We start from the raw sequence: 22,794 nt of genomic DNA, 5'->3' as shown, positions 1-22,794 counted from the left end.
CATATTTGAATGGCACCTTTTTATTTACCTAGCTTTGTCAAATGAGTTACACAAACTCCTATAAAACGAGAATGGCTTGAACACAAAATGTGCAGCAATTTATGAACACTTCCTCTCAGGACACAGTTTCTAGACATGAGTTGGTTTATGCTAGGTATCATGTACCATCCTTGTCATGCATTAATCCTTTGTCCTTTCTTTCTGTGCCAGGACTCCACTAGTGTGACAGCAGTTTTTCTCCGGACAGACCCACATGGATTTTTCTTGTACTGGACAGACCAAAATAAGGTAAATACATTGTAAAGTACTTGAGGTTGCTCTTTGCAGCAGCTCCTCTTTCTGACCAAATATGTTTGCTGGCATAATTGAGAACCCTGAGGTTTTTCTTTTTAGGGTTAAGAACTCCAGTCAGGGAGGTCTGACAATTTTCACAGTGCATAAGGATGTTTCCAGAGTACCACTCAGTTTCAGTTGACAGCTAACTGGATAAAAAGACCTCTTGGCTATTGATACCCTAGTGCACCCTTCCCCAACCTGGTGTTGTGTTGGACTACAGCTCCCATCATGGGCATTGGCTGTGCTGGTGGGATGATGGGAGTTGTAGTCCAACACATCTGGAGGACACCAGGTTGGGGAAGGCTGCAATAGAACAAGCCAGATTCAAAACACAGACAGTAGTTAATAAGTTACAAGGATCTCACATTACCCGAACTGCAGAAGTTGGCTTTTGGAAGGTAGCATGCGGTGATTAAGGTTGGGCACTGACTGATGATGAACACTGTGAAAGTCTTCAGGTATTTACATAGTCTGGGACTAGGGCATTCCTTTGTATTTCCTTGTGTCTGTAAAAAAGAAGTATAAACAATGCTATAAAATGTGTGTATTTATAGTACTGTTGTCATACTCCTGACTAATGCTTAAATACCTAAATGTGTGTGCGTGTGTGTGTGTGTGTGTGTGTGTGTTCAGGGCTTTGGTACATATGAATCTCAGCTGGATCATCACTGCGCAAAACAGCCCAATCTATAAGCGTCAAGGAAGGTTTTTTCTCTTTAGCTGATAATGATGGCTTTAGAAATATTTGCTGAAATGTATCCTAAAAGGCTTTGTTTAGAAAAACAAGAATAGATCAGCTGCCTGAAAGCTTTGCTTAGAAACTGAATGTTTATTTACAATCAATGGTGACAGCTATTGAAAGATTAGTTGCAAAAAAGGCTTGCAGGAAGAATTTGTACTATTGCCAGCACTTGCTTATAATGTTACTTATTGGAGGGTGGGGGGTGGGGTGGGGGTGGGAAGATGAGGCATAAAAGGCATCTTGACATAAATATTAATCTGTGTTGGTTCTTACCTGTCATACCTGGAGGAGGTAGGCAAACTTGGGTTAAGGAACATGCCTTTCTTTCGTCTCCTCACCAAAAAGAAAGCAGTTTCACAGCTGGGTATACAAAGTCCAAGGCTTTATTGAAAGGGAAAGAAACGTTACTGAGCTATGGATTTACATGTTAAGCTTAAGCTTGGTCTCTCCTGAAAGCTAAGTTAAATAAGTGTGACAAGAGGATGGCACAGCATTGCAGGCTGAAGCTCTAGGTGTGTGTTGATGAACAAACATTGGCTATCATCTGGATTTACAATTCTAGTATTCAAAACTCATATAGATAGAATAGGATTTGGTCTCCAAGTTGCATGTTCCTGCATGGCTGAAAGCAGTAGCTTTCTCAGCACCTTTAATTCCCCTATCTCCTATTTCTCAATTGCCTTTGTGTTCAATATAAGCGCTAAACTACACAAGACGAGGGAGATCTGGTGGCACAAGGAACACAGGAAGCTGCCTTATACCAATTCAGACCATTGGTGCAGCTAGCCCAGTATTGCCAACACTAACTGGCAGCAGCTCGCCAGGGTTTTAGGAAGGATGTTTTTCCTCAGCTGTACCTGGAAATGCCAGAGATCAAACCTTCTGTTTACAAAGTAGGTGCTCTGCCACTGAGCTACAGGAGGAAAGTGGGATATAAGTAACCAGAAAAATCTGTAACTGGCCCTTCCAATGTGTCTATTTTTAATTAAAAGCAGCCATTAGAGGTGTGGAGGGTGATTTTGCTTGGAGCAGTGGCACTGATGGAGGGTGGGTGACTGACTCTTTCGCCTCTACAATGTTCTTGGCCTAAATTGGTCTCCGAAGTTCCTATTGTAAGGATCTTGTATTATTTTTCTTGTGTGGGGCTACTGGCGGCTTCTGGGGGTCACTTACATAAAGAATATGGTTCAGGGAGAAAGGGTTAAACTCTCCTCCTTGAATGCCATTGCTCTGATCAAAAGCAAAACCCCCTGCAGCTGCAAATATAGAAACATCAGAAGATCTGATCATGGATCACACACCTCGTACAGTTCAGCCCTAAGCCTTGATAAACAAAGGGAAATGTTCTGCATAACCGGGGGCACAAGGTCTAAACTAGTATCCCAATGGGGCCTTGATGGTGTGCCAAAAGAGCCATTAAGAGGATGCTTGGGAATGGGATATTTAGATTGTCTTAAGGGTAGCATCACCACAGTATCATTCATCTATCGATCGATCTATCGATCGATCTATCATACACACACACGCACACACACACACACACACACACACGTAACTACTTCCTTAACTTAATGACGATCAAGTTGTCGTTTGGCTCCAGGCTTCACTAAGGTTCTTGATGCTCTCCCCCACGTGTGGTGCATACCAGGAAGCTGGGCATCAAGCAAACTACAGCTCCCATGACACCTCCCAGACACTTCCAGCTCAGGCTCAATATTAGCGGACAATGTATTCATGGACACGTATTCTTGTATAGGTGAGAGAACCTGTTGACAAGTTCATTTAATTAATTAACTTTACCCGGGGGGTGGGGTGGGCATATTTAGCAAAGTAAGGGCATTGGACGAGGACAAACAAATCCAGACAAGACAGTGGTGCTTTCGGTCAGCTGAAAGGCAGGGAATATAGATTTAACCTGTGCTGGATGGGGTTATGCTCCCCCCGAAGACTCAGGCTCTCAGTTTGGGTGTACTCTTAGACTTGGCTCTGAACCTGGTATTGGCAGTGGCCAGGAGTGTGTTTGCACAGCTGAGGCTAGTGTACCAACTGCGCCCGTTCCTAGAGATGTCTGATCCGGCCACGGTCATGCATGCCTTAGTTACATCCTGTTTGGACTACTGCAACACACTCTAGGTGGGGTGCCTTTGAAAACTGTTCATAAACTTCAGCTCATCCAGAATGCTGTGGCCAGACTGTTGACTGGGGCCAGTTACAGGGAGCTATAGCTTGCTATAGCAGCTTCACTGGCTACTGGTCTGTTTCCGGGCAGTCTCCCTCATCCAGTCCATTACTGGCACCAGACACCAATTTAGAATTAGAACAGTTTCTAGTGACTTTACTCGGATATTCAAAAAATTGTTGAAGATGGCCTTTCCTTCTGATAGGCCACTGGGTGAGCTGGAAAAATGTGCTTAGAAAGTGATTTGTATTCCACAGGGGAATTAGTTTTTCCTCTGTGGGTTTCTGTAGTCAGTAACCTGACTGACCTTGGGCTAGAAGTTCTATGCAACATTTATAATAGTTTTAGGGCGCAATCCTGTGCAGATAGGCGGCTGCCTCCGAACTCGGAGGCGACCGCCTATCCAATGCAGGGCAGGAGAAGCATGGAGGTGATCATTCCCTCCGCACTCCTCCTGCCCTGCATTTTTGGCTAGATAGACGATTGTGGCTGTCTAGCCGTGGGAGGATGGAGTGGGGGAGGAGGCTGCTGTACGACACATTGGATGTGTCGTACAGGCATCCCACCCTCCCCGCCCCAGAACGCCCCTAGACACGCCCCTTTTCAGCCACTCCGCGCTCCTCTTGCGAGCGCAGAGGACAGGGCTGTTCCACGCTGCCTCTGAGGCAGCGCAGAAATGGGGAGAGCGCGGGCTCTGAGGTCGGTTCCCGGAAAACCAGATATCCTATGGCCGTCTAGCGACTATGACTAGTGGCTGTAGGATTGCTCCCTCCATGTGTTTCTCAGAGTCCTGTATTTTGCACCCTGATTGGGGCTATAATGTACACACTTTTGACTCATTTGGGGCCACAAACTTTCAAAATGACTGGAAGGGATCCACAGTGCGTTGAAATAATGAGTGGAGGAAACATCAACCAAACACACAGAGCAGACAGTGCAAAATGTATATAACATGCATAACAATATCCTTTGTTTCTGATTTCACTTATGGGTAAAGCCATTTATGGAGCTGTGGCCCATTCTGCTGCATGTTCCATGTCAATTTTTCCTCATCTGGCTTTTAGTAATGAGTCATATCTTTTGGGGGATGGGCCAAAATCTCTCCCACTCCACTTTTCCAGGCTGCAGAAGTAGAGGTGTTGCTGACTCTTTCAAAGGGATGGGGTGAAAGGGAGAGGGGTTGCAAAACTTATTGATGGTGGTGACAACAATGCTCCTCCCAATGGCTGCCATTTTTTATTACCTAGAATCCCCTTGGAACGATGGTATGTTAACATAGTGTGCTGCTGCTGCTCAGAGAAGATTTGGGGTAATAAAAATGGCAGCTGCCAGGAGAAGTGCTGCCACAACTGCTGCATAATTGGCAGCAGTGTCAACCTCGTTCCCCCCTCCAAACAGTGAGTTGAGATGGTTTCACCCTCCCTGCCTAACTAAAGCCAAAAATCCTCAAGTCAAGACTTTCAGGTCAGTTTTAATCCTTTTATTGTGGCAACTTTTGAAGGACAAAACATTCCATGTTCCCCTTAGCCTCTTAGTGCTTGGACTCGCAGTGTCTTACACCTATAGGTGCACTCAGATTTAACTCCATACAAAGCAGATGGGACACAAATATAGGGGGATTTAATGCACTTTAAAATACGGATGTCTGCCTATGTCTCTTGTGAAAATAGCATATCTAGGTTATTTTATTTACTTTCTTTATTTATCTGTGGCATTTATATACTGCTGAATATAATAAAATCTCTCAACGGTTCACAATATTAAAATACAATATTAAAACATGCCGTTAAAACAGCATTGGTGGCATCTAGGGATGTCTGAGGAATTTGATCTTTGCGAATTCCAGTGTGAACTGATCAGATCTGCATCTCCCGAAATCATATGTGGATTGGAACTTCAGTTATCTATTGGGTTTTGCAGTTCCTGAATATTCTGATGCGGTTCTTGGATTAAACTAGGTATCAAAATGCATTTTAAAATGTTTGTTTAGAAAGAATGCATTTAGAAATACATATTTAAATACATATATAAATGTGAGTTTTTGTACAGAGTTTAAAAATTGCAGGTGGAACAGAACAGCATGGATTTATGAGTGAACACATGTGAAAGTGAGTTAAATGACACAGACAGGAAATGGGCAAACTTGTCCATTTCTGGTGGCAATATTATGGCTTAGCAGCGTACACCATACATAAGAGTTAGAGGTTATTTTTAATGTCTCCATGGAAGCTTGTTTTTAATTCCCAACAACAAAATGAACTGGCAGATTAAAATGGATAGAAAAATAATTGCTCATACACCATGACAGCCATATTTAATATTTAGAGGAGCATGTCAATGTCATTGTAACTCTCAGGGTTATTCAATGATAAATACAATTTGGGGGACAGGAGTAGCACTGAATTGGCATATATTTTTATGAAAGTTGTCAGTGAAAGCTTATGCACACTTCCTGGATGAACAGATTTTCATACCGTTCTTCAGAGCAACTGTATTTTTCCAAAGCTTGATATCCATTACCTTCCAGCAACTGAGTCATGGCCCCATTTCACAATACAAAGCGGATCAGTTGGAACAAGCCTTCCTGATATTTGGCCAAACAATAATTTGCTAAAACTCAACAAATCCATTGAAAATACCTTTTCAATACAAGACATTTGACAGTCTACCTTGGAGCAAGCCTGCCCAACACAAGGCCTGTAGGACTTTTATTGTGGACCTCTCCCTGTCTATTTGCAGACCCTTGAGAGAATCACAAATATCCATTGTTCTCTGAGGTCCTTTTTCACATCATCATGGGAACACTGAGGGTCTGATAAGCTTGTCAGAAGTGAAATAGGAGGATGCCCACATTTAGAGGAACCCTGAATTCGGGGTCTCTTGGTTCAGAGGAGCATGATAGAATCAGCACCAGGTTTTCCATTCTGTTGTAGTCAGCCACCCAGCAACACCCAGCATTGATATGAATTGCTATGGAAGTACTTTTCCTGCCAAACCCATTACTCAGCAACAGGGAATAGTGATAAGAACAAAACTAGGACTGAATGAAGCAAATGGGGAGAGGGGTTAACTGAAAAAAGGGGGCTCAAGCCTGTGGTGGTACAGAGAGAGAGAGAGAGAGAGAGAGAGAGAGAGAGAGAGAGAGCTGCTATGGGGTACAGAGATTGGGTAAAGAGTGCTATGGAGTGGGGAAAGAAAAGGCAGGAGGCTAACAGAGGCTCAGAGAGAGAGATCTGTATTGCTGTAGAGAGTGTGTGCATGCATGTATGCATGCGCTGTTGGTTGCAGAAGAAAAAGAGAGGTTAAGAGAGAATGGGTAGTCCAGTCCTATCTATTTTTACTAGGAAGAAAGCTCCAGGTAACTGTGCATAGGATTGCAGCCTGAGCTACAATTTTAACAAAATTGTTTGGTCCATAGTTAATGCAGCAATGCATCCCTCTTGAATTAATAAAAATATAAAAGTGGACTTGTGATTTTACTTCCACACCTTTGCGTTGGAGTGTTTTCTTACATGAGGTTCCTCTTTTTAGCCTCTGTGATGCTATTCATGTGAAGGTGTGATCACTGTTAATGTGAAGAGATTATTCAGACCTTGTGGTGTCCAATAGACACAAAACAAAAGTTTTTTGCTGAATAACATGCAGCCTAAGATCCATGGATGTGACAGGTGGACACCAAAGTGGTGATCCACTGATTAGGCATTTCGTGGTGGTGCCCGCAGCAGTTTCTCAAATTCCCAAATGTGCCCATGGGTCCAAAAAGTTCAGGGACCCTTAGTTACAGCATGTCTGCTATCTCCCATCACATTGACTGGAAGTAGTAAACCTGCTGTTGTCCTACCCAGAATGCTACAAAGAGCCTGATGGTATTGATGTGACCAAGCAAACTTTGCAGTGAAGATTTAAAACCAAAAGGTGGCTTGACAGGAGTAAACATTCTGCAGCTAAAGGTGGATCTCCTCAGAGCAAAAGAGAACCTCTATAAGAACATGACATGGGGCAATGACAGGGATGACTCTATGCAGAACAGAAGATCTTGCAAGCAGAAGAAGAGACCATAATGCAATCCTTTCTGTAAACCTCAAGATGGCTCAGTGTGTTTATGTTAATCTATACCCTCTGTTTGAACAGAGAGGTAAATTTGCAACAATTGGGTTTTTTTTTTTTTAAATACTCAGGAAATGTTTTTCTTTCATCAAAATGCATAACCTGAAAAGATCCAGTGATCAAACAGAAGCAAAAACATTTTCTGCATATATGTCGTTTTGCTTTATGTTAAATAATCTTTGTAAGATTTTTAGTAGAAAACAGAAATAGGAGAACTGATCAGAGTGAAATCTTATCCAACTTTTTGCAAGGAGTTTGCATATTCTGTTAATAATGTCCGGTGATATTCTGGCAAATCCCAACCAATAAGATCATTTTGATTTTCTGCTGTCCAGAAGTGAAGATTGTGTTGTTGATGGTTTTCCAGAAAATGGTGGCATGGCTGTTTATCATAGAATTGCATGATCCTTCAACATTTGGTTAGCTTGTGAACACACTTTGACTGAACAAGGAGAAGTTTGCTGCAAAGTATAACTATACCTGTTCAGATTTTGTCACAGATTGCTATCCTGCTGTCAGTGTAAAGATTGTGGAAGAGTTCCACCAAGCTGACCACTTCTAATCTATCAAAATATTCATAAAAGGATAGAAAAAAAGAAGAGAACCACAATTTAAAGTGGCAGTAGCTTCTTTCTGATGGCAAAGTTTAAAGAAGCTGTCAGAAATTCTTCTACATTATGGAAGGATAAAAGTTTGCAAGCTGTGAGCAAGGACTTCACTCTTGTTGTGCATGGAATGTCACTTCCTTATTGTGCAAAGCTTCAGAGATAATTAGAACTAAGGGAAGTACAAGGGGGACCTGCAACAAAATGTTGCAATGTGGAGTGTTCTGTTTCAGGGTGCCTGCCAGTCTGCCTTCCCATCTTTTGGGTTATTCCATTCCACTCCCCTGACCTTCAGTATTATGTAGACACTGAGCATGCTCTGTTCTCTATGGGCTGGTTTGGATATTTTTGCCCCCTTAGATTTCCCCCCTAAATATGTTCCTATTTTTTCAAACCTTGGGGTTCACCCTGAGCACGACGATACCTCCCTGCTGTTTCGCAGTAGCTGTCATGCCACCATGGCAAGACTCCTCTGAGGAGGAAGAGTTAGAGGCTCCCGTGGAAGTCGATGCCTAGGCGCTGCCAAGACCCATGCTGTGACAGGGGCCTGTGCCCATGGAGGAGCCTGCTGAGGTACCAGCCCCTCAGGCAGAGGGAGATTCTGCTGAGCACCCCCCCCCCCAGCCCTAGGGAGCGCCAGAGGAGGCAGGCACAACTCCAAGAAGGTCAGTGAAATGCCAGGCTGCAGCAGAGGTCTACTTGGGAGGAAAGGGGCTTCTCGCGAGTAGAGGGCCCTCCTCTTGAGGAGGACTCTCTGCAATTGAAATGAATGATGGCAACTTGGGCTTGGGTGGGGCTCTGTAAGCTCCAGGAGAAAAAGCCCAGTAGAAGCTTACAGAAGCTGTTGGAAACAGCATCTGTGTTTGACTGTGGTGCCAGCCTGTGGATTCTGCTTGGATCCCACTCTGTAAGTGACTTTGGCCTGGATTTGACTACTCTGTCTGTATAACCCCCTTCGTCTACACTGCCTGGCTTTGCGGTTTGTTACTTTGGATCTGACTGGGACTGTTTGTGGACTCTGCTTTGGCTTGCTTCTCTGTTGTACCTTCAGCTACTGACTCAGCAGACCGCAGCCCAGCCTCAACACCCAGCAAGGAAATAGGACAATAGCCCTGTTTTGGCTATTCAGCCATCATAACTTAGCACCTACATTTGCAATTACAATAAATGATGATGATGTGACATAAGGATGTTTCTTCATGTTCATGATGGTGCCAGGAGCTGCCAGAAAATTATATTCTGGAGCTCAGAGACAGATACTGCAGTCACGGTTATCATCTTTCTGTTACTGGCTGCGGCCAGCACTTCGAACATGCTTACGGTTACTAAATCTGAAGTGGACTGACTTCAGTCTGTTTCCCTCTTCTCTGCTAGAGAATCCTTGTGGTCCACCAATGTGTTTTAAATTTACAAAGAGGTCTGGATCTCTTTAACAGTTGAAGCATGGCTAATCTGTATCAAGTGATCCTGAGTAATCACTCTGCACGGAAATGTACCACTGGAAATTTGTTGGTGGTCTGTCTTCTGCCCATGCCTGACCTAGATGACTAGAAGTCTCACACCTGAAGGCAGTGTGCTGTATCCGCAAGCACATGAACCATCAGGCAGGGAGGCATTCAAGGTGTATTGTCAGGCTATCCTGCGCAGATCTGCTAGATGTGGGATCGCTGACAAAGAAGCAGCTATTAGACATGTATGATTTTGAGTAGGATGCTTTGATTGTTTGGACAAGTAAATTGAAAGGTTTTTTTTTTTTAAGCCTAATCGTTAACCAGTGCTTATGTATGGTGATATGATGACATGTGGATCACTTTGGTAATGTTTTTGCTTATTTTTATTTCATGGGAAATTTAAAACAAACTTCAGCAGAGACATTGAAGTATAACCTGTACATCTGCTGTGTATGATGTTCCTGTATGTATGGTGCTTTAGTGTAATGTTTCCACTAACCAAAGTACACTATTTTCAGATGAAAACACATGTAGGTACTCTCATTTTAAAATGTATTATTGTAAACTTGCATATATTTGCTCTCCTAGCTACGCTACATGGAGTTAAACTGGATTACACAAACCTGTAAGAAACTGATAGACCAACAGGAGAATGTGTAGGGCTGTATCCAATGGTGTCCGGAACGGCATCTCTCAGCAGAATAGACCCCCCACCCCCAATCTGCTCCAGAGGGTTGAACAACTCTCTTAAGCAGTTTTCAGGTGTGTTTGTGTGTTTGTTGCAGGGTGGAAGAGCGTAAGGAAAAGTTTTGTTGCACAAACAGAAGTCTGCTCCCACCAGGCTGGATGGCACTCATAATATTTTATGCCAGAACTGCTACCACAATAAAATTCATTTTGTCTGAAATAGAATGATCTGTATGTATATTACACACATTTTGAGCTATTTTTGCTGCATTTTTGCTTGATGTTTCCTTCTACAATGTCATTTGTCACTTTGAGAGCTTTTGGCCCGAAATAAGATAGATCTCTGGAAGTATAGCCCCAAGCACCTAAACCATCAGACCATACAATTTTTGTTTTGTACTTTTAAATGCACTCTAATTGGCAGGGTGGGGGAAACTGCAGGAAACCCTGTGAATAATTTTTAGCTCAAGGACAGTGAGGTTATCCACAGAGGAAAAAGGAGGCTGTGGCACAAAATAACACAATAGCAGGTTTCACTCAGTGGCCTAAAAGACAGAGTAGTCACGTTTTACTTACTACATTTATATGTTTTCATATGTGCCATTCAATATTTTGATAATATTTTTTTTAAAAAATAATGAATCAATTAAACAAGCAGCTGAATCAACTAAAATTATTTATTTGGTTGAGAGACCTATTGTTGACACATTTCTCACTAGCCTCTCTGTAACACATCCCCAACGCCAACACCAGGTTGCAGTCGGTAAGCAAAGTTTGCTGGCTCAGGTTTATTGTGAAATATATTTGAAACACTGTGTTAGAGTCCATTTGTGGTTAAAATAACAGAGCCTTGAGGCCTCTTAAAGTTAAACAAATATATGTTAGAGGTGCCACAAGACTTTGTTGTTTTTGCTGCAGCAGACTAACATGGCTGCCCCTCTGGAAATCATTACATTTGGACTTAGGGGTTGGCGATGCTGCTTTTTGCATTCCTGAACTCCAACTGAAGCAGTTGACTATGAACAAACTGCTTGTCCCAAGACAAACTACATTGTTGTCAGTAACTCCAGTGCATCTGTTAACTTATTTTCAGGGTGACGTATTTCAGTAATTAACTGCTAGAAGAAGAGTTTGCTTGTGGCTCTACACTGATTCAAAAACTGTCCTGCTGCAGTACTGACTACGGGAACATGATAGTATAGGTTACATTTTATTTATAACCTGTCACCCAGGAACATCCATATGAGTCAATTTCGAAAAATGTGCCCTAATGAGGCTGTGTTCACAATACGCAGCTGTAGGCTCCACAGTAAGAACTCATGATGGAAAAACTTGATGGGACATTGTCGCAATGAGGGTTTTATTACCTATAGCACAGCCATATTGGGCTGATGGCACAGCCACCCATGGTGACCAAAAGAAATGTGGTGCTGTATATTCAAGCCACTATGTATAAGAAACTGCCAGCCATGGTCCCCAGTCAAGTAAAGCTTTCCTTCTGTCTACGAATAAACTATTGTAAGTTGTAGAGCACAAAATATAAAATTCATTCCAAAAGCACATCCAGTGAAACTCTGTGTTACCTATATCCAGAATAATCTCCTTTGTGTAACATAATAATACTTGGGAATGTTCACAGTGCTTCACACATTATTTCAGTGATCCTTAACTCACCCTGTAAGGTAGTCTGGTATTACCTCCATATTGCTAAGAAAGAGTTGCTTGCCAAAGGGTACCTCCTGACCCAGATGGAACATCTAGGGAATTCCCAACTCTCAGTTGTTCTGCTGGCCAAAGAATACCACCTGAGTTCATGGTCAAGGATAGAATTTAAACTGGGGGATTCCCAGCCCACATGCATAGCCACTTATACTACATAAAGGGCACAATCCTATGCATGTTTAGACAGAAGAAAGTCCTACAACATCCATAGGATTGTGCCCTTTGATATCTTTTAGTACTTGGTACTGGCAGCTAGGGATGGACAGATCACTTTCAGGTGTATGTCAGTCTTACATGCGTTCATTCGTAAGGCCTTTCCATCTTGTTTCTGCAACAGTCTGTGAATTTTAAAAAAACATGCAGATGTGTATTTTCTAATGTATTCTAAGATATGTATTTTTATACACATTTTAACCTAAATTATACATTTTAATAGGTATTTTGGTATGGCTTTTGAGCAGAGAACTGTATCACAAAAGTTAGAAGTGCAAAAAAATGGAAGGATAACTGTGTTCTGATCCACATTTTAGTCTGCGAAATACGAATCATGTCAGCTGGCTTAAAAATGCAGACCAAATGAAATCCTTGAACATCCCTACTGGCAACAGGATTTACCTCTAGAATGTCGGAGCAGTTTGGTGGCTTATGAACTAAACTGTCATTGACTGAAATAGCTGCTTATTATTCGTGGGCAAGTAGTTAACTTTTCAGAGACCCAGGGGTTGTGCTGCCTGCCTGGGGCTCTAGTAAAAATATTTTTTGTGGGTTTCTGTACCACTTTAAACACTACCTGGGTGAGATGGTGAGGCAAAAAATATCTTGCAGCAATGTTGTAATAGACATTGCATACAAGCATCTTGAGGATTTACTGGACAGTGATTGTTACATCACTGGTGATGACCAAGAGGTCCTCCCACCTCTCAGTGCCTGGAGCTGCGCTAAATGTTTCTTGTAGATAAACTAGTAGCCTGGCCCAGCAGGTCAGGTTAGGGATTAGGGCTTCCACAAAATCATGCTGGCAGCTTGGCATGGCCTCTGGCAGCCTTGAGTTCCCGCTGCATCTGTCTAGGAAGTAAGCATTGCCTCATTTTATAATCCTAGCAATAAAAATGTTGGCAAATAGTGCAATTTCTAGGAGAATGCGAAATGGGGGGAAAAGCTAAATAGGTGTTGTTCTAGAAATGGGGTAGAGGCGAAGATGTGGCTGCCAAGAAGGGAGTCCACAAGCAAATCAACTTTGTAGGCAGGGGAACTAGCGTAGGGAGTCCATAGGAGCAAAAGGTTTAGAAAGACATTGACAGAGCCATGGAAGTGGGATCTTAGTTTCACAAACAGAATTGGGCTACTCTGCCAAATCTTGGGCTACAAGCCTCTAGTTCAGGGTGGGGAACCCGTGACCTCTGGATGTTGCTTGACTCCAACTCCCATCAGCCTCAGGTAGCATGGCCAATGGTCAGGGATTATGGGATTTGGCATCCAAAAACATCTGTAGGGTGACAGCTTCCCCCATACCTGCTCTAAATCTATGACAATTTCTACTGACCACCTTGCTCGAATAACCTATCTAGTTTCTCCCCTGCGTTTAACTGATCTCCCAAACAGGTGGATTTTTCCCAAGGCCCCCTCACTGCTAGCTAGACTGACCATCCCAGGACCTGTAGAAATGTTGGATGCTTTCCCAACATTTGCCATGATGAAGATATATGCTGGACTGGGCTCCACTTCTACCAGCTCCAGTGGTAGCAGTTAACTTGTCTGTCTGTCTGTCCGCCCGCCCGCCTGCCCTCCCTCCCTCAGATATCCATGTGCCTCTTGCCACCTCTTTCATTATGAAGTGGAGGTGACCAAGGTTCCCTATATCCCCTGTGAAACCCCCATTTCACAGGATCCTGCCACTGCACTACCAGTTTGCATTTCTGACATGGTGATTTGCCTGGTCTCTGGGTGTCTTTCTGGGGGTGGGGTGGGGTGGGGGAGGGTAGCACCTACACTGCTCCTGGAGATGGTGATTCCCTCAGCACTCAAACTGTAATGCTTTGTTGATGAGCTGACAATGCAATTTCTCCTGGAGCTGGTGCTTCAGTTGGACTAAATAGAATGCACCTCATGGTTGCCATAAGCATCTTTTGGCACAGGCAGGCACAGAGTGCACATGTCATCATGATGAGCAAGTTTGGTCTCCCACCATGTCATGTCATATAATCATACAGGGTGACCTTTTTTCAATAAAATGAAGCCGAGTAATCCTGACGATGCTGCAATCCAGCAAGGCCACCCTTTCCATTTCATTGTGCCTCTCCCCGCTGTCCTTTTTGTTGGTTGGTTGGTTGGTTGGTTGGTTGGTTGGTTGACTGAATTCTGAATGCTCCTCCTATTGCATCTGAAGAGATTATCTTTCTCCTGTTTTAAAAGCACTAAACATGGCCCCCTCCCACAAGCGACTGGTCCTCACTCACCTCAATCCCTTGAAGGACTAGATGTTGGGGTATAGCAGCCTTCCCCAACCTGGTGCCCTCCAAATGTGTTGGACTTTGGCTCCCATCAGCCCCAGCCAACATGGCCAGTGGTTGGGAATGCTGGGAGTTGTAGTCCAAAACATCTGGAGGGCACCAGGTTGGGGAATGCTGGGTGATAGGTTTTCCATAATTCCCCATAAGATTTGTCAGAGCTCGCCCCAACTGCGTTTTACCTTGTCTGTGAACCTGTGAAGCATGGAGTAAGCACACTGAGAAGTTATTGACATCAACAGCTTCTATGGTGAGTGGCTCAAGAGCTCTACTGCAATAATTACTAATAGTAGCTTGAAATTATAGTATGGTCCTCTTTGGCTAGGCATGAAGAACTGCCCTGCAGAGGTACATGGAAATTGCCGTGTTGCACGTGTACCCCCCCCCCCCGAAACATGCATGTCACTACTAGTGATGCCTGGCAATATTTAAAGAGAACATATTATGCTCACCAGCTGGCCTGATAGTCAGTGGTCTCTATACAGAGACAGGAACCAAAGCAGAGGAGGGCATGTGGTGCCCATGTAGTAAGCGCAACATGCAGGCAGCCTCTTTGTCTTATCCCAGAGTAACAACAAAATGATACTTAGCTTCTTCGAAACTTAGTTGACATGTGTCAAATGGGATGATTGCAAAGATCTGCCTGGTTGATGTGGCTGTTGATGTGGCTTCTGAAAATATCTACATATGTCTGTAAAAGAACTCTCCAGCTTCAGGTAAGTGGCATGTTAGCATAAGAACATTGTTCATCAGTGAAAATGCATTGTGTTCTGCCTGTTCTGAAACAGGACTTGGTCCATTTCAGCAAATTATACTCTGCATAGATGGCTTTTGATAACAAACATTGGGTCAGGCTCATAAGTGACCTACCCAGTAGAATAAAGGGAGGAGGTGGGGAAGGAAACACCCTCAGAAAAGTTAAGATTGTTATAGGAGAAAAAGCTCTGAGCATTTGGACTAGTGTAATTAAATGGTAGGGCAAAAGAATGAAATCCACTGTATCTAGGCTACATGGTGTGTTAAATACATAGGGGGGTGGTGGTGGTGGTGGTAGGGAAGCTTTTAGAGAATAAAATGAACACTTACAAGAAAATTGCACTTGGACAAGTTGATACTAGAAAGGTTTTCCATTATTATGCAGAAGTGAAGAACAAGATGCAGATTAAGTGTGGAGTTCTATTCTACTTTGAGCACTAATTTTTTTTATTAACAATGAGTTCTGTTGAAATGCATGAGTTGTTCAGCAAATTCTTTACTAAACTCTGTGCATTTAAGGAACAGCTTTAATATAAAAAGCAAAGAACCTTGTAATTTGTTGCATCATAAGAAGAATATAATAATTGCCCCAAATTTCCATGTGGGGAAAGACTGATTTCTGTGTAATGGGTTGTGTGCTTTTCTTAAGAGTATAAAAGAAACAAATTACCATAAAATTAGAGTTGTACTGGGTCGACCCTCCTCTGTAACAAAATAGAATTCAAGGTGCACCGTTGGAGAACAAATCAATATTGCAAAACATCATGGAGTTAGTTAGCATGGTCGTACTAGAGAAAGATTCACCAAGGGTAGCCTTTGTTTCTGAAGTAAAGCCTTCCCCAGCTTGATGCCTTCCAGATGTTTTGGACTTGAACTCCCAGCATCCCCAGCCAGCTTGGCTGATGGTCTGGAATACTGGGAGTTGTAATCCAAAACATCTGGAGGGCACAAGATTGGGGATGACTGCCCTAGTACAACCCAGTTAGTCTCTAGGTAAGGCAGTAAGGTGTCTTTCTGCTGTAAAAACTGCTTTGGAGTTACTCGGGTTACTTGAAGGCAGTAAATACAGCTGAAAGGGAAATTGAATAGGTAATGCACATCATGAAATAGAATACTGGATTAGGTGCCAGAGGAGGCTTCAGTTTAGTATCTTAACATTCTCAAAGTGGAGCACAGCAAACTGCGAATTTGCAAATTCGCCAGTAATGCACAATAAAAGCTGGTCAAGATCCATCTAGTGCTCAACCTGTTCTGGATGGATGGAGCACCCCCTTGAAGGAGCAGGTTTGTAGCTTGTAACCGTCACTGTCACTGGCTCAGGTGGCCTCAGTGCAGAACGCCTTTTACCAGCTTTGGCTGGTGTCCCAGCTATGCCCCTACAGCATCCGGACAGGGATAATCTGGTTTTAGTAATCTATGCTCTGGTAACCTCCAAGTTAGATTACTGCAATGCACTCTATGTCAGGCTGCCCTTGAAGCCTATTCAGAAGTTGCAGCTTGTGCAAAATGCAGCAGCCAGATTAATAACTCGGATCAGAAGGACTGAGCATATAACACCAATTCTTCCATGCTTGCACTGGCTGCCTGTATGTTTGTAAGCCCGATTCAAGGTGCTGGTCTTAACCTATAAAGCCTTACATGGCTCAGGCCTGCAGTCCTTGACAGAGCGTCTCTCCCGACCTGAAGCTTCTTGGATGCTACAATCAACATCTGAGACCTTCCTCCGAGTGCCACCTCCAAGGAAGGCTCGGAAGGTGACAACAAAGGAAAGAGCCTTTATGGTGGTGGCCCCCCAATTATGGAATGCTCTCCCCACTGAGGCCTGCCTGGTGTCAACACTGTCATCTTTTCAGCACCACATTAAGACTGTCCTCTGTTCCCAAGCTTTTAATGGCATATGATGGGGCATGTATGCCAGCTGTCTGAACAAGTCTAGTATTTTATTGAAATTGGGTAGGTTTTTAGCTGTTTAAATTGTTTTTAAATTTTTGTGTTTAAATTTTTATGCTATATTTTATCTTGTGAATTGTTGTGAACCACCCAGAGAGCTTCGGCTATTGGGTGGTATAGAAATGTAATTAACAACAACAACAACAACAATAATAAATAGTCCAGCATTCATTCTGTTTCCAAGGGCGGCTAATCAGACATTCCTGGCAGCTCCCAAGCAGGGCATGAAGACAACAGCCCATCCCTGTTTTCTCATGGAGAGATGCTGCCTCTTCAGGAAACCTGGAACTCCAGGGACTGGCATCACATGCTTATGCAGTCTTTCATTTTGTGGTATTGTATATAGTCAGGCCAGACAGATTAGATTTCAAACACAGTTATGAGCTTGAAATAGGGAAAGCTGCCTTCCAAGTCTATTGGACTGCACACAGTATTTTGCCCAGCTATACTGAGGCAACATACAGACAAATGCAACCTGTTCAGAAATGTGCAGGTGGTACTTGTGAAGATATTGCTGCTCATGGTACACACACTGATACTGTGTCCCACCACGGTCCCAAATGAGATGGTTTTATCAATTTCTGTAGTACTTTAAGCTGTACTCCAGAAAAGCCAAGCCCCCAGAAACTTTAGCAGTGCTGCTGCAGTAGATGTGGGCACATCTTGGTTTGATGAAAGCTGGCATCTGGCTTTTATAAGGTAGGGTCCATGAGGAGCAACAAATTGCTGTTTCGTGAAAGGCTGGTTAAAAACAGGGTGAATAAATATGTAATAGGTCTTGTCCGGCCTTCTTTGTGAGGTAACACCTTGGAGCAGCCTTCCCCAACTTGGTGCTCTCCAGAGGTTTTTGAGTAACATGCTCTCCTAGCATTCCTGACCATTGGCCATGTTGGCTGGGGCTGATGGGCATTGAAGTCCAAAACTTCTGGAGGGCACCAGGTTGGGGAAGGCTGCTTTGGGGCATTGAAGTTTTTGGATTGTCAGCATACTCTTGTGGCAAACTGAGGTCAATTTGCAATTCTATATAGCTATGTTGTGCGACCGAATAGGGTGTCTCCATCACACCCAGAGAGTCCCTTTTTTTTTTTTACTATGTTTGTGACCTATTTCCTTGAATAATGAATTGTTTATTTGCTGTGTCTATATGTGCCCAAAGAAGAACCAATATGTATGTAGCTTTAAAAAAAGTTGCTGCAGGAAATATAATGATAATGTTATGGTCCTCTTAGAATAGCAATGGTGCAATGAGAACAGGATTGATAGTTAATTGTGTAGGGTATCCTCAGTGTATCTTCCAACAGGTTTATGTCTTGGTTGGTAGACCTTCTAACTCGAATGTGTATTCCCCCCTGCTCCATTTATGGTAATCATCCGAGGGAACTACACTTGAGATTCTTAAGATTGGAGCATCACCAGAGAGAAAAGTTGCTCATTCGGAAGTTGAATGTATTTCAGTGTCAGCACAACTAAAATGGCTTAATACCATTTTACTTTGGCATTAATACCATTACTTTGGCTGTGCGCTTAACTACCTGGCCAAAGTCATGCATTGCTAGAACTGGCCAGTACTGGGAGCAGCACCCTTCTCTAATGTATCACCATTGCTTCCATCCTATGGAAGTTAAGACAAGGTCCTCCCCAACCTCCTGTTTTCAAATGATAATTGGCCTCCTAAAATGGATGGTGCTTCCCATGTATCGGACGGAGTCATTGTGCACAAAAGTGGTCTGCATGCAGCAGATGCTGCTGCTGCCCTGCAGTGACAGCTTGTATAGCTGAGAGCTGGCGCAGATCCATGTAAGCAGGTGTTGGCTGTGATAGTGAATGTTATGGGGTTTGTGCTGTATCGTTTAATTTTATTACTTCAATACATCAACCAGGCATGACTAATTATTAGCTGTATCACCAGTGCTTCCCGTCTATAAAGCATCTACTACTTCTGGTTTCTGGAGGTGAATAGAGAAGCGTAATTCAGCTGTGGGTAATATTTGACAGCTTGAGTGTGCATACATATGTGGCGGCTAGTTTAAACATTAACTCGGCCTTCCAGTGCTGATAGAGTAACTGGAAACTAATGTCAGCTCAGCACAAGATGGAACAATTGCTGGATTTCGCACTTTGTGAACATGTATAGTAAACAAAGCCTTTCTCTCTGGATATAGGAATACATCCTTCCGGAATTTTTTCAGATCACTTAGTGTGTTGATTTAAGCTTTGCAGTTCAATAAATGTGAACTGAAGAGGAATAATGTATTTGGCAGAAAGTTCATTTAGCAACTGTGTCCTTGGCAAGTTGCAAATTAAAAATGAGATTCCCTGGTGGAGACTTGACAGTGATGCAGTGGGTGAAAATTCTAGGTTCCAAGCTGCGTCATCTTTTCTTAATCCTCTGGCAATACAGTGAAACACACTGGCTTGAAACAATTTGATAAGGCAGACATCTTTGACAACAGTCCTCTCCCCCACATCTCTGAGGCCAGCCTGGGATGTTTCATATCGATGGACATAAAACAATGGATGCAATGGACCAGGTGGCTAGCCTAAAAAGAAGGGCTTATATTCTGCTGAAGTAAATAAATGAGGCATAGGCATTGGGTCTCTTTTTATAATTATCTTTATTGAGTTTTAATCACATGTTTTCAGTGTAATTAATGAGTATATAAAATATTATAATTTTTTGACTAGCAAAACACAAACATTACATTGGAAATCCAGTCACCATTAACAGTAATCACAGGAGTTGGGTCTTCTCTGTGGCCTTGCCCAGGGTCTGGAACTCCCTGTTTAGGTTGGCCTGTTCTTTATTGTTCTTCTGCCAGGAGGCAGAGACTTTTTCTTCAGGCAAACCTTTGGTATTTAAGTTGATTTGTGTCTGAAGGGATTTTTAATGGGTTGGCGCTGCTTAATTCTTTCACAGTTGTTTTTTTTAATTGTGTTTTTAATCTATTTGTTTTTTATGTTATGTTTTATAAGATTTTGTTTTTAATCTGGATTTTGTTACCAGCCTTGAGTGCAATTTTTGGGTAGAAAGCAGGATATAAAATAAATAAATAAATAAGTCGGATAGATGGGAACTTCTATTGGACCATGCCCTGACATGTTGCAAGCTTCACAGAACTCAAGAAGCAGGAATGTATATCTGGAGGGTGAAATAAACACCCAATTTGGCCAGTGACTTGTAGATCTTCTACAGAAGGTACCTTATTTAGCCAGCCAGATGAAAAATTTTCAGCAAGAAGAATAAAGCTAGCAAAAATGGCAACATCCAAGCCCATACATCCAAGAGGATAGTACTTGAATTGAAAGCCCCAAACCATGACCCTTCATCTACCAGCTAAAGATTGTACTGTATTTATTTAGAATTATTTAATGTGCTATTTTATTTAAAATTTAACCTTTCTGTAATTTTTTAGCAATTCCTTCTCTTAGATTTCTATAGTTGTGAAGTTGGTGTGTCAACTAAAAGGATTAGATAGTTGTATAAGGACTTTAATACATATGCCATAATTGTATTTGAGTACTTCCTAAATTTGTAATCTCCTAACCTTCTCTGTCTAAGAAGAAATCTTAATTATCAACCAAGCTTACCTTTCTTTTTGCCTAAGTTCTCAAAAGTTCTCAAAAGTCTGCAACATTTTCCAGCATCTTCAGGATACTTGTTGGCCTGATACGCAGTTTCACTGTCAACCAACTCAACAGTTGCCTGAACTTAGATCTGAAGACAAGCAAGGACAGGTTGCATACATTGTGTTTGTTTTGTTTCTGAATGGGGAACTGGAATAGTGGTTTGGATTGCAGAAGCTGATTATTTTATTTTAATTTCTTTAAATTTTAATTTATTGTGTTTTAAAAGTAATTGTATTTATCTTTCTCTTGAGCCCAAAGGTAGCTCCCAGAGCAGAACCTAGCAAATAAAAGATAAGTGTATAGATTATACTGTTGGATGGACTGGATGGCTCTTTCCAACTCCAATTCAGTAAAGCTGGCATTTACACCAGAGTTTGAGGTGGAAATGTAATTAGAACTTAAAGGGCTTATCTAAAAGCTTTGGTTTATAATAGTGGCTGGTTGATGTCAGTCTAGAGTCAGGATGGCCTGGTTGACTGTTTATATTTGGTTTTAGTTCCTTTGTTGAGATTCAGCCTCGAAGCTGCAGATAGCCTTTGTGTATTTCTACACTTTATCTACTTTGTTGCTCATATCACCATCTGGGCTCTTCTCATTTCTATATCGGGGACATGCTGAAATCGTTCATGGTTTCATTTGATGCGGGATTCAAGTTGATGCTTGGATTTTGTTAACTGTCCAAGCTGTCTTCAGTACTGTATATTATGAGTATGAGTAACGTTGCCAGCATGAAATTCAATGTCTGGTTCTGATTGTAAAGCCCCGAGAATCTTAGTTGTTGTTTTGTAAGAAAAACCTATTTTCCAGCATCATGATTGTAGAGAGAAACTTGGTAGTGTGCCAGTTACCTTGCCTAAGACTAAAATGAAAAGTGGTCTTGCATCCAGCAATCAATACGCGTTTCAGAGTACACAGCACAGATCCTTTCTCTTGTCTGCTGTCCTGCCCCCTGTGTTACTGTCCTCTATATCCAATGCTTGTTCACGTGCACTCCACCATCAGCGGTATAGTTTTGCTTCCTTGATGATGTTTTGCTGGACTGCTGCTAGATCCTACTTGGAGATGAGATCATGGGGTTGGATGTATATGCAATGCAAAGGGCAGAAGAGGCAGGGTGTTGTAACCTCTCTGCTTGTCACCAGTTTGCACCAACCATAGGATGACTTTGTCTGACGAGTTGGTTTTAAGTCCTTTGTTATGGGGCATGAAGCCAGAGCATAAACATGGTGCTTGCTAAACTATAGCTCTTCGATATGTTGAGGTAAAGATTGCCTGTCCCTTCAGGTAGCCAAGTACAGAATCCCACTATGGCCGAGACTGCTATACTTGACTATGTATGCTAAGTAGTTTGCTCTCAAACTCATTTCAGGATGGTATGATGATATCATCTATAAGAGAACAGAAGGCATTCATATTATATGAGCCCTTTTTGGCAACACAGGACAGTTTGGATAGGAGAGCTGAACAAGTACTTATGTTTTATTAGTAGTTCTTTAAGGAATCAAGTGCTGTTTTTCATGATGAAACCTTCAGTCTAGTAGTTTGTTAAAATACCACAGAGCGACTATACATTTATGGCAACTAAATATTACATAGTGAATTTGAGAGTTGTGGGATTTCATCAAACAGGAAGTGAACCTTACTGTGGTGCCTTGTAAACTTCACATATAAATGGCTATTGTGGGATTTCTCATAGAATGGCATTGAGCCTGGTATTGTTGATATTGATTCCATTATTGGAATTTCATTGTCAGTATTATGTCCTTTTGTAACCACCTTACCTTAAGCCTGTACTTAGCAAAGTACAACCAAGTGTGCACAACCTGTTGGGCTTCAAAACTATTAATTTTCTTTGCCTTGTTTGCTCTTCTCTCATCTTTGGCCCCTGCTTGGTCTCCCTGTTTCATACAACCAATTAATTTCACTTTTTTCTCCCTCTTGTTGTGCCTACCTGAGTTCCTCTGGAAGTGTAGAGCAGCTTCCCACCTCCCTCCAAGTTCTTCTCTAAGATTCATTATTTCACCAGTGTGTCTGGAAGCATCCTGTATTACCTAGTTCTTTACTGCTGTTTAATTTTCACTCTGTTGTCTAAATTCTTATGCAAATAGGAGAATTAGTAAGGTAA

At 42.3% G+C, this 22,794-nt stretch overlaps 1 protein-coding gene across 2 annotated transcripts in view; it reads left to right on the top strand.

The window, feature by feature from the left end:
• PLCB1 (phospholipase C beta 1) overlaps positions 1-22,794 on the top strand; it is a 703,903-nt gene that overhangs the window by 35,575 nt on the left and 645,534 nt on the right. For both annotated transcript variants that reach the window (XM_084825185.1, XM_084825194.1), the window contains exon 2: positions 211-288. In XM_084825185.1, the coding sequence (XP_084681311.1) occupies positions 211-288 (78 nt within the window). The remainder of the gene's footprint in view (positions 1-210; positions 289-22,794) is intronic.

This window comes from Heloderma suspectum, chromosome 1 (genome assembly GCF_057233095.1).
Source record: "Heloderma suspectum isolate Gila_16-S chromosome 1, 16-S_ref, whole genome shotgun sequence".
Classification (NCBI taxonomy): domain Eukaryota; kingdom Metazoa; phylum Chordata; class Lepidosauria; order Squamata; family Helodermatidae; genus Heloderma; species Heloderma suspectum.
This window is presented reverse-complemented; position numbering and strand designations above follow the sequence as displayed.